The 19432-nt window shown below is 42.3% G+C and overlaps 1 protein-coding gene across 4 annotated transcripts in view; it reads right to left on the minus strand.

Moving 5' to 3' along the window:
- The window catches only part of LOC124039730 (RNA-binding Raly-like protein), a 156616-nt gene that overhangs the window by 18054 nt on the left and 119130 nt on the right, over nt 1-19432 (minus strand). For all 4 annotated transcript variants that reach the window (XM_046356016.1, XM_046356015.1, XM_046356014.1 and 1 more), the window contains exons 3-4: nt 6915-6990; nt 4623-4670 (exon numbers count right to left, since the gene is read on the minus strand). In XM_046356016.1, coding sequence (XP_046211972.1) covers nt 4623-4670; nt 6915-6990 — 124 coding nt within the window. The remainder of the gene's footprint in view (nt 1-4622; nt 4671-6914; nt 6991-19432) is intronic.

Raw genomic sequence — 19432 nt, forward strand, 5'->3', positions numbered from 1 at the left:
TCTGTTTCCTTCTTCTCCGGCAACTGAATTAGGAAGGATGCCTGTATCTTTGTAGTGACTGGGTATATTGATACGCCATCCAAAGTGTAATTAATATTTTCACTATGCTCATAGGGATATTCAATGTCTGCTTATTTTTACCCACCTAGCAATAGGTGCCCTTCTTTGCGAGGCATTGGAAAACCTCTTGAGTCTTTGTGGTCAAATCTGTGTTTGAAATTCACTGCGCGACTGATGGACCTTACAGATAATATGTGTGAGGTACATAGATGAGGTAGTCAGTCAAAAACCATGTTAAACAATATTATTGCACACAGAGTGAGTCCATGCAACTTATTATGTGACTTGTTAAGCACATTTTTGCTCTTGAACTTAGGTTTGTAATAACAAAGGGTTTGAATAAACAAAGGGGTTGAATTTTAATTTGAAATTCATTTGTAAACATTTGAAAAAACATAATTACACTTTGGCATTATAGGGTATTGTGTGTAGGCCAGTGACCAAACATCTCCATTGAATCATTTTTAGGCTCTAACACAACAAAATGTGGAAAAAGTCCAGGAGTTTTAATACTTTTTGAAGGCACTGTATTTCAATCATATTGAATCAATTTCAAGTTCAATCAATTGAGTTTTATTTTTCTAATTGTAGGCTACTGTCTGTAATTCTTACCTCAATTTCATGATGTGTCAAATATTCCATTTAGTGCATAGCCTAAGCATTAGAATTAACCACCTCAATATTTTCTGCCATAGGTGATAATTTCTTTCGAGTAGTTGATCCGTCGTCAGTATCTAATGTTAGGGTTTGAATGGAGAACGCTGATCGGAGATCAGCGCTGCCTTTCTTTGGATTCTATCAGTATCGACACATGCTCTAACGGCGCACTTATTGAAAGTTCTTCATACATTCAATAAGTCCCCTACGTGGTGTTTTGGGATACGCATGTCAGTTCTTCGGCCGTTATAGAAACAATGCATCATTAAAACACTTGTAAGCTTAAGTTCCATAGCTAAAGTTCCATCGCTATCGGGAAAACGGACCCTGGCTATTACTTCATAGACATGTGTATTTGTATTTATACAAAACATATGGATTCTTCCTTTAAAGAGGGGAAGGGGGTGAATATCAAAAGCACACATAGAAGCATACAAAGCTCTCCCTCGCCCTCTATTTGGCAAATCTGACCATAATATCCAAAAATAAAAGCAGGAAGCACCAGTGACAAGATCAATAAAAAAAGTGGTCAGATGAAGCAGATGCTAAGCTACAGGATTGCTTTTCTAGCACAGACTGGAATATGTTCAGGAATTCCTCCTATGACACTGAGGAGTACACCACATCAGTGACCGTACGTACATACTCCAACCAGAAGCCATGGATTACATGCAACATCCGCACTGAGCTAGAAGCTAGAGCTTCTGCTTTCAAGGAGCAGGACTCTAACCCGCAAGCCTATAAGAAATCCCGCTATGCCCTCCAACAAATCATCAAACAGGCAAAGCGTCAATACAGCATAAAGATCGAATCATACTACACCGGGCTCTGATGCTCGTCGGATGTGGCAGGGCTTGCAAACCATTACAGACTACAAAGGGAAGCACAGCTGAGAGGTGCCAAGTGACACGAGCCTACCAGATGAGCTAAACTACATCTATGCTTGAGTCAAGTAACACTGAAACATGCATGAGAGCACCAGCTGTTCCAGATGACTGTGTGATCACGCTCTCCAGAGCAAATGCGAGTAAGACCTTTAAAAACAGGTCAACATTCACAAGGCTGCAGGGCCAGAAGGATTACCAGGACGTGTACTGCGAGCATGCGCTGACCAATTGGCATGTGTCTTCACTGATATTTTTTTACCATTCCCTGTCCGAGTCTGTAATACAAACATGTTTTAAGCAGACCACCATAGTGCCTGTGCCCAAGAACATAAAGGCAACCAGCCTAAATGACTACCGACCCGTAGCACTCATGTCTGTAGCCATGAAGTGCTTTGAAAGGCAGATCATAGCTCACATCGATACCATCATCCCAGTAACCCTATATCCACTCCAATTTGCATACCACCCCAGCAGATCCACAGATGACGCAATCTCTATTGCACTCCACACACGGCCCTTTCACACCTGGACAAAAGGAACACCAATGTGAGAATGCTATTGATTGATCACAGCTCAGCGTTCAACACCATAGTTCCCTCAAAGCTCATCAATAAGCTAAGGACCCTGGGACTAAACACCTCCCTCTGCAACTGGATCCTGGACTTCCTGATGGGCCACCCCCAGGTGGTAAGGGTTGGTAACATCATAAGTGTCACGCTGATCCTCAACACAGGGGCCCCTCAGGGGTGCGTGCTCAGTCCCCTCCTGTACTCCCTGTTCACTCATGACTGGCACAGCCAGGCACGACTCCAACACCATCATTAAGTTTGCAGATGACACAACAGTGGTAGGCCTGATCACCGACAACGACGAGACAGCCTATAGGGAGGAGACCTGGCCGTGTGGTGCCAGGACAACAACCTCTCCCTCAACGTGATCAAGACAAAGGAGATGATTGTGGACTACAGGAAAAAGAGGATCGAGCACGCCACCATTCTCATCGACGGGGTTGCAGTGGAGCAGGTTGAGAGCTTTAAGTTCCTTGGTGTCCACATCCCCAACAAACTAACATGGTCCAAGCACACCAAGACAGGCACGACAAAAACTTTTCCACCTCAGGAGACTGAAAAGATTTGGCCTGGGTCCTCAGATCCTCAAAAGTTTCAACAGCTGCACCATCGAGAGCATACTGACTGGTTGCATCACTGCCTGGTATGGCAACAGCTCGGCCTCAGCCCGCAAGGCACTACAGAGGGTATTGCAAATGGCCCAGTACATCACTGGTGCTAAGCTTCCTGCCACCCAGGACCTCTACACCAGGCGGTGTCAGAGGAAGGCACTAAAGATTGTCAAAGACTCCAGCATGGCAAGCGGTACCTGGAGTGCCAAGTCTAGGTCCAAGAGACTTCTAAACAGTTTCTAACCCAAGCCATAAACTCCTGAACACCTAATCAAATGGCTACCCAGACTATTTGCATGTTAAACTGCATTGTTGGTTAGGGGCTCGTAAGTAAGCATTTCACTGTAAGGTCTAAACCAGTTTTATTCGGCGCATGTGACTAATAAAATTGGATTTGATTGTCAGAAATGCTACAAAAAAGGTAGCACATCGTTGGTTCTTAAAGGACTGAAATGTGCATGTGAGAGCGATAAATTATACATTTAATAAAAACTGCTGCATCTACAAACGTGTTGAGCCCAAATGTATACGAGTGTAACTGTCACCTTGTGGACGCCGCAGCCTCTTTTTAATCCGACGTCTAGAATTGTTTCTAGGTTTGGGCCCCAAGAATTCTGTATGACCCTAATGATAACGACCCTACGGTATAAGTGTTCTCTGTAATGGCCGGAAGGAATCATGACGCGAGGCGGGGAGTGAGTCGTGTACCTCCAATCAAATTGATTTGCGAATTTTCATCGACATTGGTGTCATATTGGCTTAGATATGAATTTAACATTGAGCTTCAATCAATCCATACTACTGTATATTCGCACCAACCGGCATATTTAGTCATCAATGACTTATGAAGTATATCCCCCAACAATCTATCTATTAGCGGCAGCGTAGCCTAGTGGTTAGAGCGTTGGACTAGTAAACGGAAGGTTGCGAGTTCAAACCCCGAGCTGACAAATCTGTCGTTCTGCCCCTGAACAGGCAGTTAACCCACTGTTCCCAGGCCGTCATTGAAAATAAGAATATGTTCTTAACTGACTTGCCTGGTTAAATAAAGGTGAAATTAAAAAAATTACATATAAGGTTGATGGTAGCTGTATAATGGCTATCTACTGTAGGTCTATCTGACGTGGATTTGCTTATCAAATTGTCCTATTTTCAAATGCACGCAGTAACATTTGTACAACCTATTATTCATAGCCTATGCCTCTGTCTCGCAATATATTTCTATGACCTCTTCAATTGTTCCTTATCAATGACGAACAAATCTGTGCTCCGCCATTTTGAAACATTCCAATTCAAGTGTGTCCTTCTGGATGCAAATAAATGTCAAATCTCTCACAAGCCTGACTTTTCGTTATTTTTCACACTGATTAAATTACTATTACACTCTAATGTACTATCAATTATCTTCCCATCCATCTTTAAAAGAAGGGGGGATAAATAAAACAAGATGTAAAATGTCAAAGTGAGGTGTCTTCCTTGACTAATTTCACAGCGCCAGTTGATTTTTCAATCGCAGCTCTGTCCGAGTTGACATTTAGTAAATGTCTCAGCAGATTAAAGCACTGAACACCAAAATAAATTAGAGGAAGAAAACACGGGTTGATAAAAGTACAAGGACATGCTCTACTCAGTCTTTTCAAATGGATGAAACGACTGAAAAGGTATTTTATTCATATTTGGAGAGAAGGTTGCTTTGCAAAAACAACTTGAAGCAGAAGGTACTTTGCTGGGAAACATTTCCATATTTCCGGGAATTTTTCATTTGACCGATTTTGCACTTGGCATAATGTAATTTACAGTTTTTTCCAATGAAAGTAAGTGAATTATTCAATACATACCGACTGTAGAAATCATCCCTGTAGTAGTCATAGTCAAATTCATAACCACTGGGGATGAGAGAGAGAGAGAGAGAGAGAGAGAGGGAGAAAAGAGAGAGTGTGTTTAGCATTTAATGTCTACTATAAGCTCTGTCAAATGCTAACATATCAAAACAGAAACCGTTTGATCCAAACAGACATGTGGGTCAAGTCTTAAGGCCACCGCTGATGGAGAAAAACCTTAGCTAATCTGACATGCGGAGGCCAAAGACTGACTGACAGGAATAAGAGTGGTTTCAGAGTGGTTCTTCATTCAAGGCCGGAACCTGCGGATAAACCTAGCAAGGTCACAAGAACTAAGGTACCTCCATCAACAACACATTCCACAATCTCACGTCAATTGTGAGCTCAGAGGAATCATGAAAATGTCAGTGCTAATAAAAAAAATTGAACATATAAACTACATTTCAGAGAAAGAAAGAAAATGTACACCTATTCAGAACAGGAGAGAAGTTCACATTTCTTTTTCACAGGGATAATTTTTAATTAAGATTCATGCAAATGTCATTTCCATTTAGAGCTGCCCAGTGTTGGTTTTGGCTCTCTAATTACCATGTTACATCACGGCTGTTTTGAGCTGTGGTATTAAAATGCAAATGAATGTTTAATGAATTTGTAACATAAAAAACAATGTGCAAATGAATAAATAAGAAAACAAAGAGGCCTAATGGAACAAGCCAATGAATGGGGCAACTGTGGGTTGACAGGGTGTCAAGGGACCACTATACAACAGTCTGTTAACCATTAGTCATAGTAATTAGACCAATATGGCTGCACACCAGTTATACACTCAGTGGTCAGTTTATTAGGTACACCCATCTAGTACCGGGTCGGAACCCTATTTGCCTCCAGAACATTCTGAATTCTTCGCCACCACCAGCCTGAACTGTTGACACCAGTCAGGATGGGGCTATGGACTCATGCTGCTTACATAAAGTTAAGTTCAATCCTGACTTTCTCCATCAGCATGACACAACAGGGAACAGGGATTCATCGCACCAGGCAATGTTTTTCCACTCCTCAATTGCCCAGTGTTAGTGACCGCTGGAGTCTCTTCTTCTTGTTTTTAGCTGATAGGAGTGGAACCCAGTGTGGTCGTCTGCTGCAATAGCACATCTGTGACAAGGATCGACAAGTTGTGTGCTCCGAGATGGTGTTCTGCACACCACTGTTGTACAGCGCCATTATTTGCCTGTTTGTGACCCGCCTGTTAACATGGCACAATTCTTGCCATTCTCCTTCGACCTCTCATCAATGGGCTATTTTCACCCACAGGACTGGCACTGACTGGATGTTTTTGTTTTTCGCTCCATTCTCGGTAAACCCCAGACACTGCAATGTGTGAAAAGCCCAGGAGATCGGACGTTTCTGAGATACTGGAACCGGCGCGCCTGGGACCAACGATCATACCACACTCAAAGTCGCATAGGTCACTTCTTTTGCCCATTCTAATGTTCAATCGAACCGTAACTGATTGCCTCAATGCTGTCTGCATGCTTTATGTAGCAAGCCACGGCCACATGACTGTCTGTAGGAGCAAACCATTTTCATGAATGTGGAGGTGTAACTAACAAACTGACCACTGAGTGTATTATACATTGACAAAAAAATAAAGCTTTAATGATCATGAGACGTGTATGGGAGAAGAATTAGGCCATGCATAATAAAGCCTTCATATTCATTTTTTTTGCATGGAATGCCTCTTATGTTGGATCTGTTATACTTGACGATTTTAAGGACATGTCAAGAGTCGAATAACTAGTACCTTGGGAGTAAACTCAATTGGGAAATGAGAATTGACATTTTTACCAGAAGTTTTCATGGTTCTCATTTCATGTGCTCTTGAGAAACATGGGCAAACTAAATCCCACATTGTTAATGACTTAAAACCATATCGATGTCATTGATTTTTTCCCCTCACAATCCTAGAGTTAAAACAACACAGAACACTGACCTTTGACAAAATAATGATGCCAGAGTTCTCATACAAAGCCAGAGTATATTTAGCCTAATGTAGCTGCTAACCCCAGTTCTCTATAGGTTCTTGCTGATTCGCCAACTCCTAGACATAATCTGAATTTGCATCACTCCTTAGCCTTCACCTGACACCACACACTAATCCAACTCCTTTACAAGTTGTTACAGTAGGAGAAAGCCTCAGACACACACTTTAGACAGGTTCCTCATCTCCCCATAGACGAGAGGGAGAGATGAGAGAGGGACAGAGAGTGAGAGAGATCTTTACGGGTTTACCTGTAAACAGCCGACAGCGGCCGTTTGGAGCCTGGCTTGGGCCGGTACGGTTTGGGCTCCCCTGCCATGTTTATGTCTGTAAAAAACATACAAATAAAAAGCAGTTCTTTACTCAGCTTTTCTTTTTTTCATCCACTCTTTCCTTCCCTCCCTAAAACAGTCAAATACCTAAAGTACCGGCAACTCATGTCAGTACCAATCCTGTCACTGAAAAACCGTTCCGGCATCTAATCCAATTTAACACTTCAGTGCAGCGTAAATTACTAGAAAAAGTCCGGTTTTTGAAGAACCCTTTTCAGTAAGGGGATGCAAAAATAGCATCAGATATCATTATTTAGTGTGTAAATTAAATGTTTAAAATGTGGTGTACAATGAGGACTGATTTGATGCAATACAGTGCAAGGTTTGTCATCTTCAGTCCTGGGGAGATTCAAATACCTTTAATTGAACAATTCCAGGTAACTTAATAATATACAAATAATATAGTAGTCTATATGCGAATATGTCCGACATCCTCCTTGAAACTTTCCTGCGTGAAGCTCTTTTCTAAAGTGCTCTGAAGATAGCCATAACAACCTTGGTACCAATACGAACCCAGGTGTAAGGGGGAGGGAGAGAATACTGAGTGTCCTTCATTACTCATTTACAGAATGGGCTTCCTTGGGAGAGAAGAGAACCCAACAAGGTAAGGATGCTGTAGAGCGAATGCTCTTTACTTTACCATCCATTGTTCGGGTAGAAAATAGATAGTTGAAGGAAAGGACATTAGCTTTTTTTCTATTTCTCGTTATCCACAAGTAATATAATAATAATAATAATATATGCCATTTAGCAGACGCTTTTATCCAAAGCGACTTACAGTCATGTGTGCATACATTCTACATATGGGTGGTCCCGGGGATCGAACCCACTACCCTGGCGTTACAAGCGCCATGCTCTACCAACTGAGCTACAGAAGGACCATCAACTATTTCCCTCCCTTTGGTATCCTATTGTCTATGTACTTGCTCATGTGCGTATGAGACCGGCACCCTTGAAGGTTTCAACTTATCTGACTCGCTTTATCAGGTGTACTGTGATCACAAATCCCGAGTGTATAGGCTATTCAAATCGCTATCTCTACATCAGCAAGGCTTTTACAAGGCATCTTTCACAACTTCTGCCTTCTGCACGATTCATCCTTTTTTACTGCATGTCAAAGATGCTCAAGACCTGTTTGAGCTGCAAGGTCATTCTGAAATGGCAACACAAGAGAGACAGGAACAGGAAAGTACATCCCTCCTCACAAAACAAGACACCTCGATGAGAGCTACAGTACAGGATGTTCACCAAAGCCTTTTGTGCCCAACAGAATACTGTGTGTATGCACATCTCACTGTTTAAGATGCACTTCCAGTCAGTCTTATCTAAGCAGATGTTAGTCTAAATTATGCATGTGGACCCGGCTGAGCTCACTCGGGAGCAGCTGAACCTCACTAGTGAGATCATAGCAGGGAGAGGCAGAATAAACGGCGGGAGGATTTTGCAGCCTAGCTTCCCGCCCCTCCACTCTCCACAGAAATGTGATTATGCTCACGGCTGTTTGTACACTACCCTGTCAGACATCCTAAAACACCGCCTTGTTTATTTAGAATGTGGGAGAGATAGTGTGTGTGTGTGTGTGTGTGTGTGTGTATATGGTGGTGATTATCAGTGAGGATAATTTAAATATAATCCTATTACCTAGGTGTGTGTGTGACTAAAATAATCATTTTATCTGGGTTGATTTCTTCCACAGTAACGACATAAAAAGATATCAAACATTTTGGGAAAATTTGCTGTTTCAGGCAGAGAGGTTTGGAACTGTCACGCCCTGGTTGAAGTATTTTGTGTTTATCTTCATGTTTGGTTCAGGCCAGGGTGTGGCATGGGGTTTTTGTATTGTGGTGTGTTTTGTCTTGGGGTTTTGGTATGTATTGGGATTGTAGCTAGTGGGGTGATCTAGCAAAGTCTATGGCTGTCTGGAGTGGTTCTCAATCAGAGGCAGGTGTTTATCGTTGTCTCTGATTGGGAACCATATTTAGGCAGCCATATTCTTTGGTTGTTTTGTGGGTGATTGTCCTTAGTGTCCTTGTTCCTGTCTGTGTTAGTTTTCACTAGTATAGGCTGTTTCGGTTTTCGTTACGTTCTTTGTTTTGTAGTGTTTGTGTTTTAGATTCGTGTTGTAGTGTTTGTGTTTTAGATTCGTGTTACGTTTTTTTTTTTTCATTAAACATGGATCGCAATCTACACGCTGCAGTTTGGTCCGACTCTCCTTCACCACACCTAGAAAACCGTTACAGAATCACCCACCCTAAACGGACCAAGCAGCGTGTCAACAGGCAGGAGCAGCCCAAAGAGGAGATGCGCAATAAGATGCGCCCCAAGGAAGCACTGGAGTCGGCAAGAGCGGAGAGGCGCCGGTATGAGGAGGCAGCACGGCGACTCGGGAAGAAGCCTGAGAGTCAGCCCCAAAAATGTATTGGGGGGGGGCTCAGGGAGAGTGTGGCAAAGTCAGGAGTCAGACCTGAGCCAACTCTCCCTGTTTATCGTGAGGAGGCAAGGAGGAGACCAGAGCCGGTGTTGGAGGTGAGCGAAGCAGAGACTGTGAAGGAGTTAATGGGGAAATTGGAGGAGAGAGAAATGAGGGAGTTGCTGTGTTGGTGCTTTTTGCATGGAATTCGCCCGACGGAACGTGTCGGGATTTGATGGCACCTGGGTCAGCGTTCCATACTCGTCCTGAGGTGCGTGTTAGTCGCCTGGTGAAGTTGGTGCCAGCCTCACGCATCAGGCCTCCTGTGCACATCCCTAGCCTTGCACGTCCTGTGCCAGCACTGCTCTCAAGATCTCCAGTACGCCTTCACGGTCGATCCCATCCTGTGCCACCTCCACACCCCAGTCCTCCGGTAGCAGCAACTCCCATTGTATAAAACAAAGCAAAATCACATTTTTGACTGCAATGGGCTTTTAAGATCGATTTGAAGTCATGTATGCCCCAGGTGATAACAGGTATAAAGATCAGGTACTGTAGTACTTTAGGATAACACAGAGCAATCTCTGCATGGGTTAAACCCCGCACACACAACTTGACACTGTGCCATACAGCACTTCATCCAGCAACCTGACAGACTGTCTATTGGTATTGGCTCCACTTGGCACTTGCCAGAGAGTTTAGAACAGTTTGACTGGGCTGTCAGGATAAACCTGACTCAGGTGCTAACTCCACTGGAGGAAGGAGATCCATCAATGCTACAGCAACACCATTTGAGAAACAACAAGGAAAGCGAAGGCTGATCCTAGACCAGCCCTTAGGGCTCTCTCGCTGGAGCATCAGCACAGTGCGAGACAGAGACAATGACTTACAATGAATGCAATGAATCAGATTCCTAGGGTCAAGAAGATGGGAGTTGTCCATGGTGCTAATAAAGTGCAATACAGAGAATATTGTCGCTGTCCGTGGTGCTGATATCAAGCACCACTACTACGGAGAATATGGAGCACTGTCCATGGACTTAAAGCCGACATCCACTCCACTCGGCCAAATCCTAACTTGACATACACGCATGCACATTTAATTTGATTTCCCCATTGATTTCAAGGCATGCCTATACAAATGTTCAAGTTCTGCTCGCTGGTGTCAAGTTAAGTCTTGACACGTAGAGGGGAAGGGTGCTGTCCATGGTCCTAAATCAGAGCTCTGTGGAGAGGAGGAGGGGGAAAGAACTTGGTGACTTTTGGCTGCAGGAGAAATGAAAGCTTCCCATTCAGACCGGCTTTCACACCGAATCATTCGCAGCATCCACAACGAGAACTAATTCTTCATCTCAATGGCTACATTCAATACTCTGTATTCACTGAACTTGCTGACCACAGTAATATTATACACCTTATACCGGAACACACACACACACACACACACACACGTTCAAAAGTTTGGGATCACTTAGAAATGTCCTTGTTTTTTAAAATAAAAGCACATTTTTTTGTCCATTAAAATGACACAAAATTGATCAGTGTGGACATTGTTAATGTTGTAAATGACTATTGTAGCTGGAAATGGCTTATTTTTAATGGAATATCTACATAGGCATACAGAGGCCCATTATCAGCAACCATCACCCCTGTGTTCCAATGCAAATGGATTTCTAATGATCAATCAGCCTTTTAAAATTATACACTTGGATTATCTAACATAACGTGCCATTGGAACACAAGAGTGATGGTTGCTGATAATGGGCTGTACTCCTATGTAGATATTCCATAATAAATCTACCATTTCCAGCTACAATAGTAATTTAAAACATTAACAATGTCTACACTGTATTTCTGAACATTTTGATGTTATTTTAATGGACATTTTTTTGTGCTTTTCTTTAAAAAACAAGGACATTTTTAAGTGACCACAAACTTTTGAATGGTAGTGTGTGTATGTATTCTGTATAACGCACACACCACACACAAAAAAAATATATTTGTCATTGCACTTGCAGTACATTCCCTTCCGTAATCTTATGCAGGCCCTACAACATATATGACCCAGGTGGATGAATAAGTGAAAGACATACTGTATCTTCTCTGAAAGGATGAATAAGTGAAAGACATTTATCCTTTCAGAGAAGATACAGTATGTCTTTCACTTATTCATCCTTTCAGAGAAGATACAGTATAAGTGAAAGACATACTGTATCTTCTCTGAGAGGATGAATAAGTGAAAGACATACTGTATCTTCTCTGAAAGGATGAATAAATGAAAGAAGTGGGTACAAGGTGAAATCTATTCGAGAGACACAGAGGCGGAGAAAGAGCGCGAAGGAGGAATCATTTCATCTTCAGCTGTGTTTTTCTGACAAGTGAACATGCATCCGTGACTCCCTGGGGTACGGAGGCCTGCTTTTTTTTATTGGACTTATTCATGCCCTTCACATCTCCCCATAGGAGCGAGAGCTTCACTTAATGCTGAGCCTTACCCGCGTGTCCTTCATATCTGACCTCTGCTGCCAAAGAGACTTGCATGTCATGCCTCACTCTCTCCCTTTTCTTATTATCCCTAGAAGCGAGGAATGAATAATACCGTATCAATATGTGGAGGCCTTGACTAGAAGCCATGACTGCAACATTTAGTCATACCACCTCACCAACGTAGCCTTTGCACAGATATATACAACTGTGGTAATAGCACTTAGGCATATTAGAGTAAGTATTACTACAAAGTGAGGGATGAAACGAGCAGCCGCAATGCCCATAGCGGCAGTAGCTCATTCTCAAAATAAAATTAGGGCTACGACCACAATTTAGAAAAGGATAGAGGTGCAGCACAGAGGAAAAGAGAGAGCGAGAGAGAAAAAAACGTACTCATATTGATGGGAGGGATTCCACCTAAGGTACTGAAGCAGATCTAGAACAAACCCAGTCCAGGCAGTAAGGTCAGACATTTTTCTCTCCTAACTACCCCCCCCCCCCCACCCAACACACGCACACACAGTCAGACAGCTAGAAAGGGCACTTCTTCAGTGCTCTGAGAGGTCAGGCCTTCTCTTCACATAGGCACTCTCACACCCACTCGGTAACACACACACACACACACACACACACACACACACACACACACACACACACACACACACACACACACACACACACACACACACACACACACACACACACACACACACACACACACACACACACACACACACACACACACACACACACACACACACACACACACACACACACACACACACACACAGCCAGGGGCTTGAGAAAGGAGATGGCAGATCAGGTCAGAGAGAGAGGGGACAGAAACCCCACACCCACTTACAGAGTGGGAGTGGGAGATACAGAATTACTTCAGAGAGGGAGGGTTAATGGAAAAGAAAGTGGGTGAGTGGAGGGAGAAAAGGAGTGAGTAAGGAGGGAAGAGACCAAGATAGAACGTTTTTATTTTATTTTATTTAACTAGTCAGTTAAGAGCAAATTCTTATTTACAATGACAGCCTACCCTGGCCAAACCCGAACAATGCTGGGCCAACTGTGCACCGTCCTATGGGACTCATAATCACGGACGGATGTGATACAGCCTGGAATCAAACCAGGGACTGTAGTGATGCCTCTTGCATTGAGATACAGTGCCTTAGACCGCTGCGCCACTCGGGAGCAAAAGTGTAGGAGTGAGACATGGAGTCTGGAATCGAAAAGTGGGAGCGTTTTACTATTTAATCCATTTTCTGGTCATATGAAAATCTAAATATTAGCAAAATATGGCCTATTTTCCATAGGTATACTCTTTTATTTTCATAACTGTATTTCTAGTTGTCTTACACTGTGCCATCCATGTACAATCACCAGATCAACCAAGTACTCCATCTTTGAACAGCCTCACCTTTAAGAAATATGCTTCAGTATTGGCTTGACATTGGGCAGTGACTCAATGGAATGAGCTCCGTTGAATGCGGTCTCGCTATATATTACAGTCACATCTCATCTCCGACAGTTGTCCTGGCCAGACATTAGACTGAGTCATCCTAGGCTACCATCTGTTTCACAGCTCCACAGTAAACACATAGATAAAATCAGACCCACAGTGCATCAGACTCTTACAACAGCATCTCTTGATTAATCAGTGTCGATGCTTCTGCCTGGTCTGAAAGCATCCCAGGCGCTTCTTGATCCGGCGTGACTGCTGATCTCTCTCCCTCTCTCTCTCTCTCTCTCTCTCTCTCTCTCTCTCTCTCTCTCTCTCTCTCTCTGCCTGCAGCTGTGGATCCCTGACCTGATTAACCGGTTGTGCTACTTTGTCCCGGACCTGCTGTTTTGACTCTCTCTCTGTCTTTCTCTCTCTCTCTCTCTCTCATTGAAAAACACATCCCTTACATCTCCCTCAAACAGACGCAGACTCTGTATCCCCGAATACTGGCGTTTCCTAATACATCTTTGTCAAATTGACCATGCACCCTCCCTCCTCCCTCCCTCCTAGGCCTGCTGTCTCTTTGACAAGATAAACCTTAAAGGGAGCGAGGGAGAAAGAGAGTTGTCTGCTGCCGCCAATCTTTCTTCCGTCTTAATTAATTGAACGAAGTAACTAATTATGGAAAGCGAGAAGCGGCGGGAGGGAAGGGAAAAAGAACAGAGGAGCAGAGGAGGAGAGGAGGAGACGTGCTTGTGATGGACGTGAGGCGAGGCGGGAGAGCTGGCAGCGTTTAGTAGAATAGATTGTTGTCAGACCACCCAGTGGCCAACCCACACAGCTCATCAGAAGTTTGTTTTTAAGATGGGTTGAAATAGCTTTCTAACCGAGACTGTGCTGCTTAGACGTGAGAGTCGGTATGGAGAAAGATGAGGAGGAGGGAGGTTATGGTGAAGTTGTTCAGTGCAATGCTCAGTGAAAAGATGGCACATTTTTCTTCAGTATAAATAAGTGTGGGAAGAACATTGTCGGACTCAAACTGCCTTTGATTCTTGCTGGTGTTCACGTTGACATTTTCGCTGGCTTTAAAAAATAAAAAATCTATTTTCCATCTATAGAAAATAAATCTCTAGCTGAACACTGGAATTACCTAATGTACTAGGTTTTATTATGTCATACGTGGGTGAGGTACAAAGAATGTGAATTGTTGACGCAGAGAAATAAGATGTATGGTCCACCTAGAGCAAAGGCCTGAGAACACTTATTATGCTCAAGATCCGACAGAATAGCTACCGCAAAGGGATTACCTGAAACAGCTGTCTAGTTGGCTTATATCCTTCTCATTCCCTCTGGCCAAATCAAGCTGACACACGAAGGTGAAATTGGTGGCAGATTCGGTTAATTGTTTGCGGCAAATATTTCAATATAACAGGCAGGAGTGAGTACACAATAGTTGTTTTGTTTTTGTATTGGATGTACTGCATCTACCGACGGCCTGTATTTGTCCCGGAAAGATAAATCCATTGTTTTACTCTGCCTACAAACACGATGGATGATTCAGAATCCAATGAATCATCCAGCGGTTGATTGACGAGAGATACTTACGAGCTCAAAGAAACATGTCTCAGGTTTCAGAGGATTCAAGCACTGTTAAGGACAACGAACCGAATCAACAAAACAAACCAAAGCCAAGTTGGCCAAGCGTAGGTATCAACGATGGCATCAAACCATCCCCAAGCTAGAGGGCGCGCGTGGAGAGTGAGGAGGTTTATTGATATGGACGTTGACTTGCTAAAATCCATCAATGAAAGGCTTGCCAAACTTGATATCTTGGATATACTACATTATGCCAATGTCAGATTGATGATCTCAGGAAAGAGAACACGGTGCTGAAAGGTACTGTAGACTCCATTCATGGCAAGGTGGAGGTGGTACAAAGGTACTGTAGACTCTATTCATGGCAAGGTGGAGGTGGTGCAAAGGTACTGTAGACTCTATTCATGGCAAGGTGGAGGTGGTGCAAAGGTACTGTAGACTCTATTCATGGCAAGGTGGAGGTGGTGCAAAGGTACTGTAGACTCTATTCATGGCAAGGTGGAGGTGGTGCAAAGGTACTGTAGACTCTATTCATGGCAAGGTGGAGGTGGTGCAAAGGGAGAACAAACAACTTAAAGAAACCTTGCTTGACGTGCAGTGTCGATCAATGCGAGACAGTCTCATATTTTCAGGGGGACCGGAAACACTGTCCGACACTGTTAACTCAACGGAAACTGCTCACAGATGTCGTGTGTAATGCCACATTCTACAGAGTCCATAGAATGGGTAAGGCCTCTGGGACTAGGCCTTGGGTTATTATTGCATGTTTTGAACATTTTAAGCAAAAGGTAATGACGAAGAGCAGGGGCAGTGAACTCAGGAACACTGATTTTGGAATTAATGATTTTTTCCCCCCCTGGAGATCAATGAAAGGAGAAAAAAAATGTATCCCATCATGAAAGAAAAGCGTTGTCTGAACCAACGAGTCTCCTTGGTGATGGATAAACTTTACATCAACGGCTAATTGTATTGGGAAACGAGAGTAACTCCCTGGATATTGTAATCCAATGTTCAAATCTGAGTTTGTGTGTTTTAGAGTATCATGACAACTTCAACTATAACGAATCTTCACTTGACAAGAAAGGGGCTGCATATAGCTCAGGTTAATGTATGTAGCCTCCCTAACAAAATACATGAGGTTTTTAACTTGGTAAACATAAATAATATTCATATTTTGACTTTGACCGAATCGCAGTTGGATACATCTGTAAATGATGGGCAAATGAACATTCATGGACATAGTCTACTTAGAAGGGACAGTTATAGTGGGGGTGTAGCACTGTCCATTCAGAATCATATACCTTTTAAGTGGAGGGATGACCTTAATGTATGTCAAATAGGGGCACTATAGGCTCAAGTACATCTGCCTTACCAGGTATCCATATTGGTAGGATGTGTGTATTGATCTCCAAGCTCTAGTCTAATGTGTCCTATCTGGATGACTTATACGCTGGGTTTGACCAGGCCAAAGATAGTAACAGAGATGTACTCATCTTGGGTGATTTTAATATAAATTGGAAGGATCATAATTCAAATGTAACTAAATTAATGAGGCATGCAGAGAGTGGTGGTTTGAAACAAATAGTAGATCATCAACTAGGTTAGGTCACCGTTCGGACACGTGCACTGATCTGATCTTCTGTAATATACCATTGCAATGCTTAAAAGCCAGAACAATGCCAGTGGGCTGGACAGACCATAATATTGTGACCATAACCATAAACACCAAGGTTCCACAGAAATCCCCGAGGGTTGTGGTCAGGAGTAATGTTAAAACATTTAATCATGAGCTACTTCAAAAGGATTTGGCTGCTGTACCCTGGGAGCTGATTTATCTAGAGGATGATTTAAATCACGCTACAGAATGTTTTATTGATTTGCTCACTGAGGTAATGGACCATCATGCCCCAGTAAGAAAGAGTACAGTTGGGGCTCGTTTATCTCCATGGATTGATGATGAACTGGGTGAGGCATTTTCGCAAAGAAATATGGCAAAAGTCTTAGCAGCTAAATCTAAACTAGAAGTTGATTAACAGAATTGTAGAACACTACGTAATTATGCAGTTCAATTAAATCGCAAGAAAAAAAAATGTTATTTTACAAAAATGCTTTTATTGATTGTAAAAACTATTCTAAAAAAGGTATGGAATACAGTAAAGGGCTATCTCATCATGCCCATCTAGAGCGGAGATTGACGGGAGAACAATAACAAAACAAGCTGATAATGCCAATCATTTTGCTGACACCCATTCTTCCAAACAAGCTATTGTCCAATTGATTGATGATCATATTATGAGCAAAAAAAACAGCTCTTTTAGTCTACAAATGGTGTCAGTAAAGGAGGTGTTAAACCTATTGTAGTCATTACCCAATGGTAAATCTACAGGTTATGATCTTATGGACAATTCTTTATTTCGCTATGCTGCTCCACAGATTGCAGCTTCACTGAAATACATATTTAATTAGTCACTGGAAAATAGGACATTTCCAAATGTATGGAAGCATGCTAAACTGTGGCCAATCCTGAAAGACAGCAAAGATCCCATTACGCCTGCCAATAGTCAACCAATTAGTCTACTCCCATCACTCAGTAAGATATCGGAGGGTATTGTGAGTAGACAAACCATTCCACTAGCACTACATTGGTTGACATGGCTGTCCAGTGGCTCAATGCTATAGATAATGGCAGATTTTGTGGTGTACTATTTTTTGATTTTAGCGCAGATTTTGATTCAGTGGATCATGAAATAATTATGACAAAAATGATTACATTCTGGTTTAAGGAGGCAGCACTGAATTGGGTAAAGTCATATCCAACTGACAGGAAACAGTCCACCTATATCAATGGGTCATTTTCTACCCCTCATGCTTTAAACTGTGGAATACCGCAGGGCAGCTGCCTTGGACCACTTCTTTACTTAATATATACCAAAGACCTTCCTTATGCCTTATCTGAAACTCAAGCTACTATATTTACAGATGATACTACAAATTATACAGCAAGACAATCGGTACAATAGGTACAGCAAACTCTACAAGTAGATCTGGGAAATATCAGGGAGTGGGTTTGCCGGAACAAACGTGTTTTGAACACCAAGAAAACCAAGGTTATGTTGGTCTGTTTCCCCAGGAACAATTAAGTATGGGGGGAGTACAAACTGAGGAATAGGCAAAAACCAAACTACCAGGGATGCAGCTAGACAACTGCTTATCATGGTCATCTCAAATAACTAATGTATGTAAAAATATATAAATTAAACCTGCATGCATGATCAGAACCTAAGTATTAATTGGGAGTCAGGTGAACTACTGTTCTGTGGTCTGGGGAAATGCATCAGCAAGTGAAATTAGGAGGCTGCCAATTGCACAGAACAAAGCAGCAAGGATTGTTTTAAGGTGGATATATGGTTCTTCTGTTGTAGTCATGCAAAATGCACTTGGTTGGTCATCAATCAACAAGATAATTGTTGATTGCAGCCTCCTAAAAAACATGCTTATTTTATTTCAATGTATACCATTTATAACAGCCCAACTCCATTCACAACAACATTCAGTTAGTAAGAGACAAACATTCAATAAATACTAAGAATAGGTTGTCCACCATCTATGTGCTTTCCAGACAGAAAAGAGAAACAGGCAAAATAACATTTGGATTCAGAGCAGTAAAGAAATGGAATAATTTATCTCAGTAAACCAGAAGCCTTTCAACATATAAATTCAAACAATACTTTAGAACCATTTAAATATAATAAATTGGAAGGTTGTGCAGGACTATGGTAGATGAAGGAATCAAACTGTTAGAGTATTTATCTGGCCAAAATGCCAGTGTATTATGTCTGTTTGTAACAGTGTGTTTTATGTGAAAATGTGATCGTATTATAAATTGTACTTTAATGTTTAAGGACTCTTGGAGGATTAGTCCAAATGAGGACTAAAAAAGATCCTAATATAATCGAATCAAATCAAATAAAAATGTCTGCCTTTAACATCACCACCTGTTCTTCAGACGAATAAAGACTTAATGTACCCTGGTTTGGTTGCAATACAGACATCACTTTTCCTTTCCTCCAGTCGGAGACACTATTATTATCCCTTCCCTTTCCTAGAGCAGTGCGGCCTTCAACCGAGGTCACATATAGAAAGCGTCGCCCATCCTGCCAAAACCATTTACACTGTCCTTTGTCACTTGAACACTTCCGTCTCTTTTCTCCTCTTTGCTGGCTCAATGCCAGACCTTTCAACAGAGAGCCTACCTGTTTACTAATCAGGGCCGGCTACTAAAGAGGGTAACAGTGGGGAAAGGCTACATGCAGCCCGAGGTTACACTGTGATTTCATTACACAGTAAACACTTGGCTGCCATTGAGGCTTGAGCACTCTGCATGTCAAGGTGTTTTCTTGTAGACCTCCGCAAATCAAACAGAACAAGGAAATTCATTAAAATCCATATTAAAGTAAAACTGTGAGTCTGTCTGTCTGTCTCGCTTTTAACTAAGCAG

Source organism: Oncorhynchus gorbuscha, linkage group LG07, assembly GCF_021184085.1.
Source record: "Oncorhynchus gorbuscha isolate QuinsamMale2020 ecotype Even-year linkage group LG07, OgorEven_v1.0, whole genome shotgun sequence".
Lineage (NCBI taxonomy): Eukaryota > Metazoa > Chordata > Actinopteri > Salmoniformes > Salmonidae > Oncorhynchus > Oncorhynchus gorbuscha.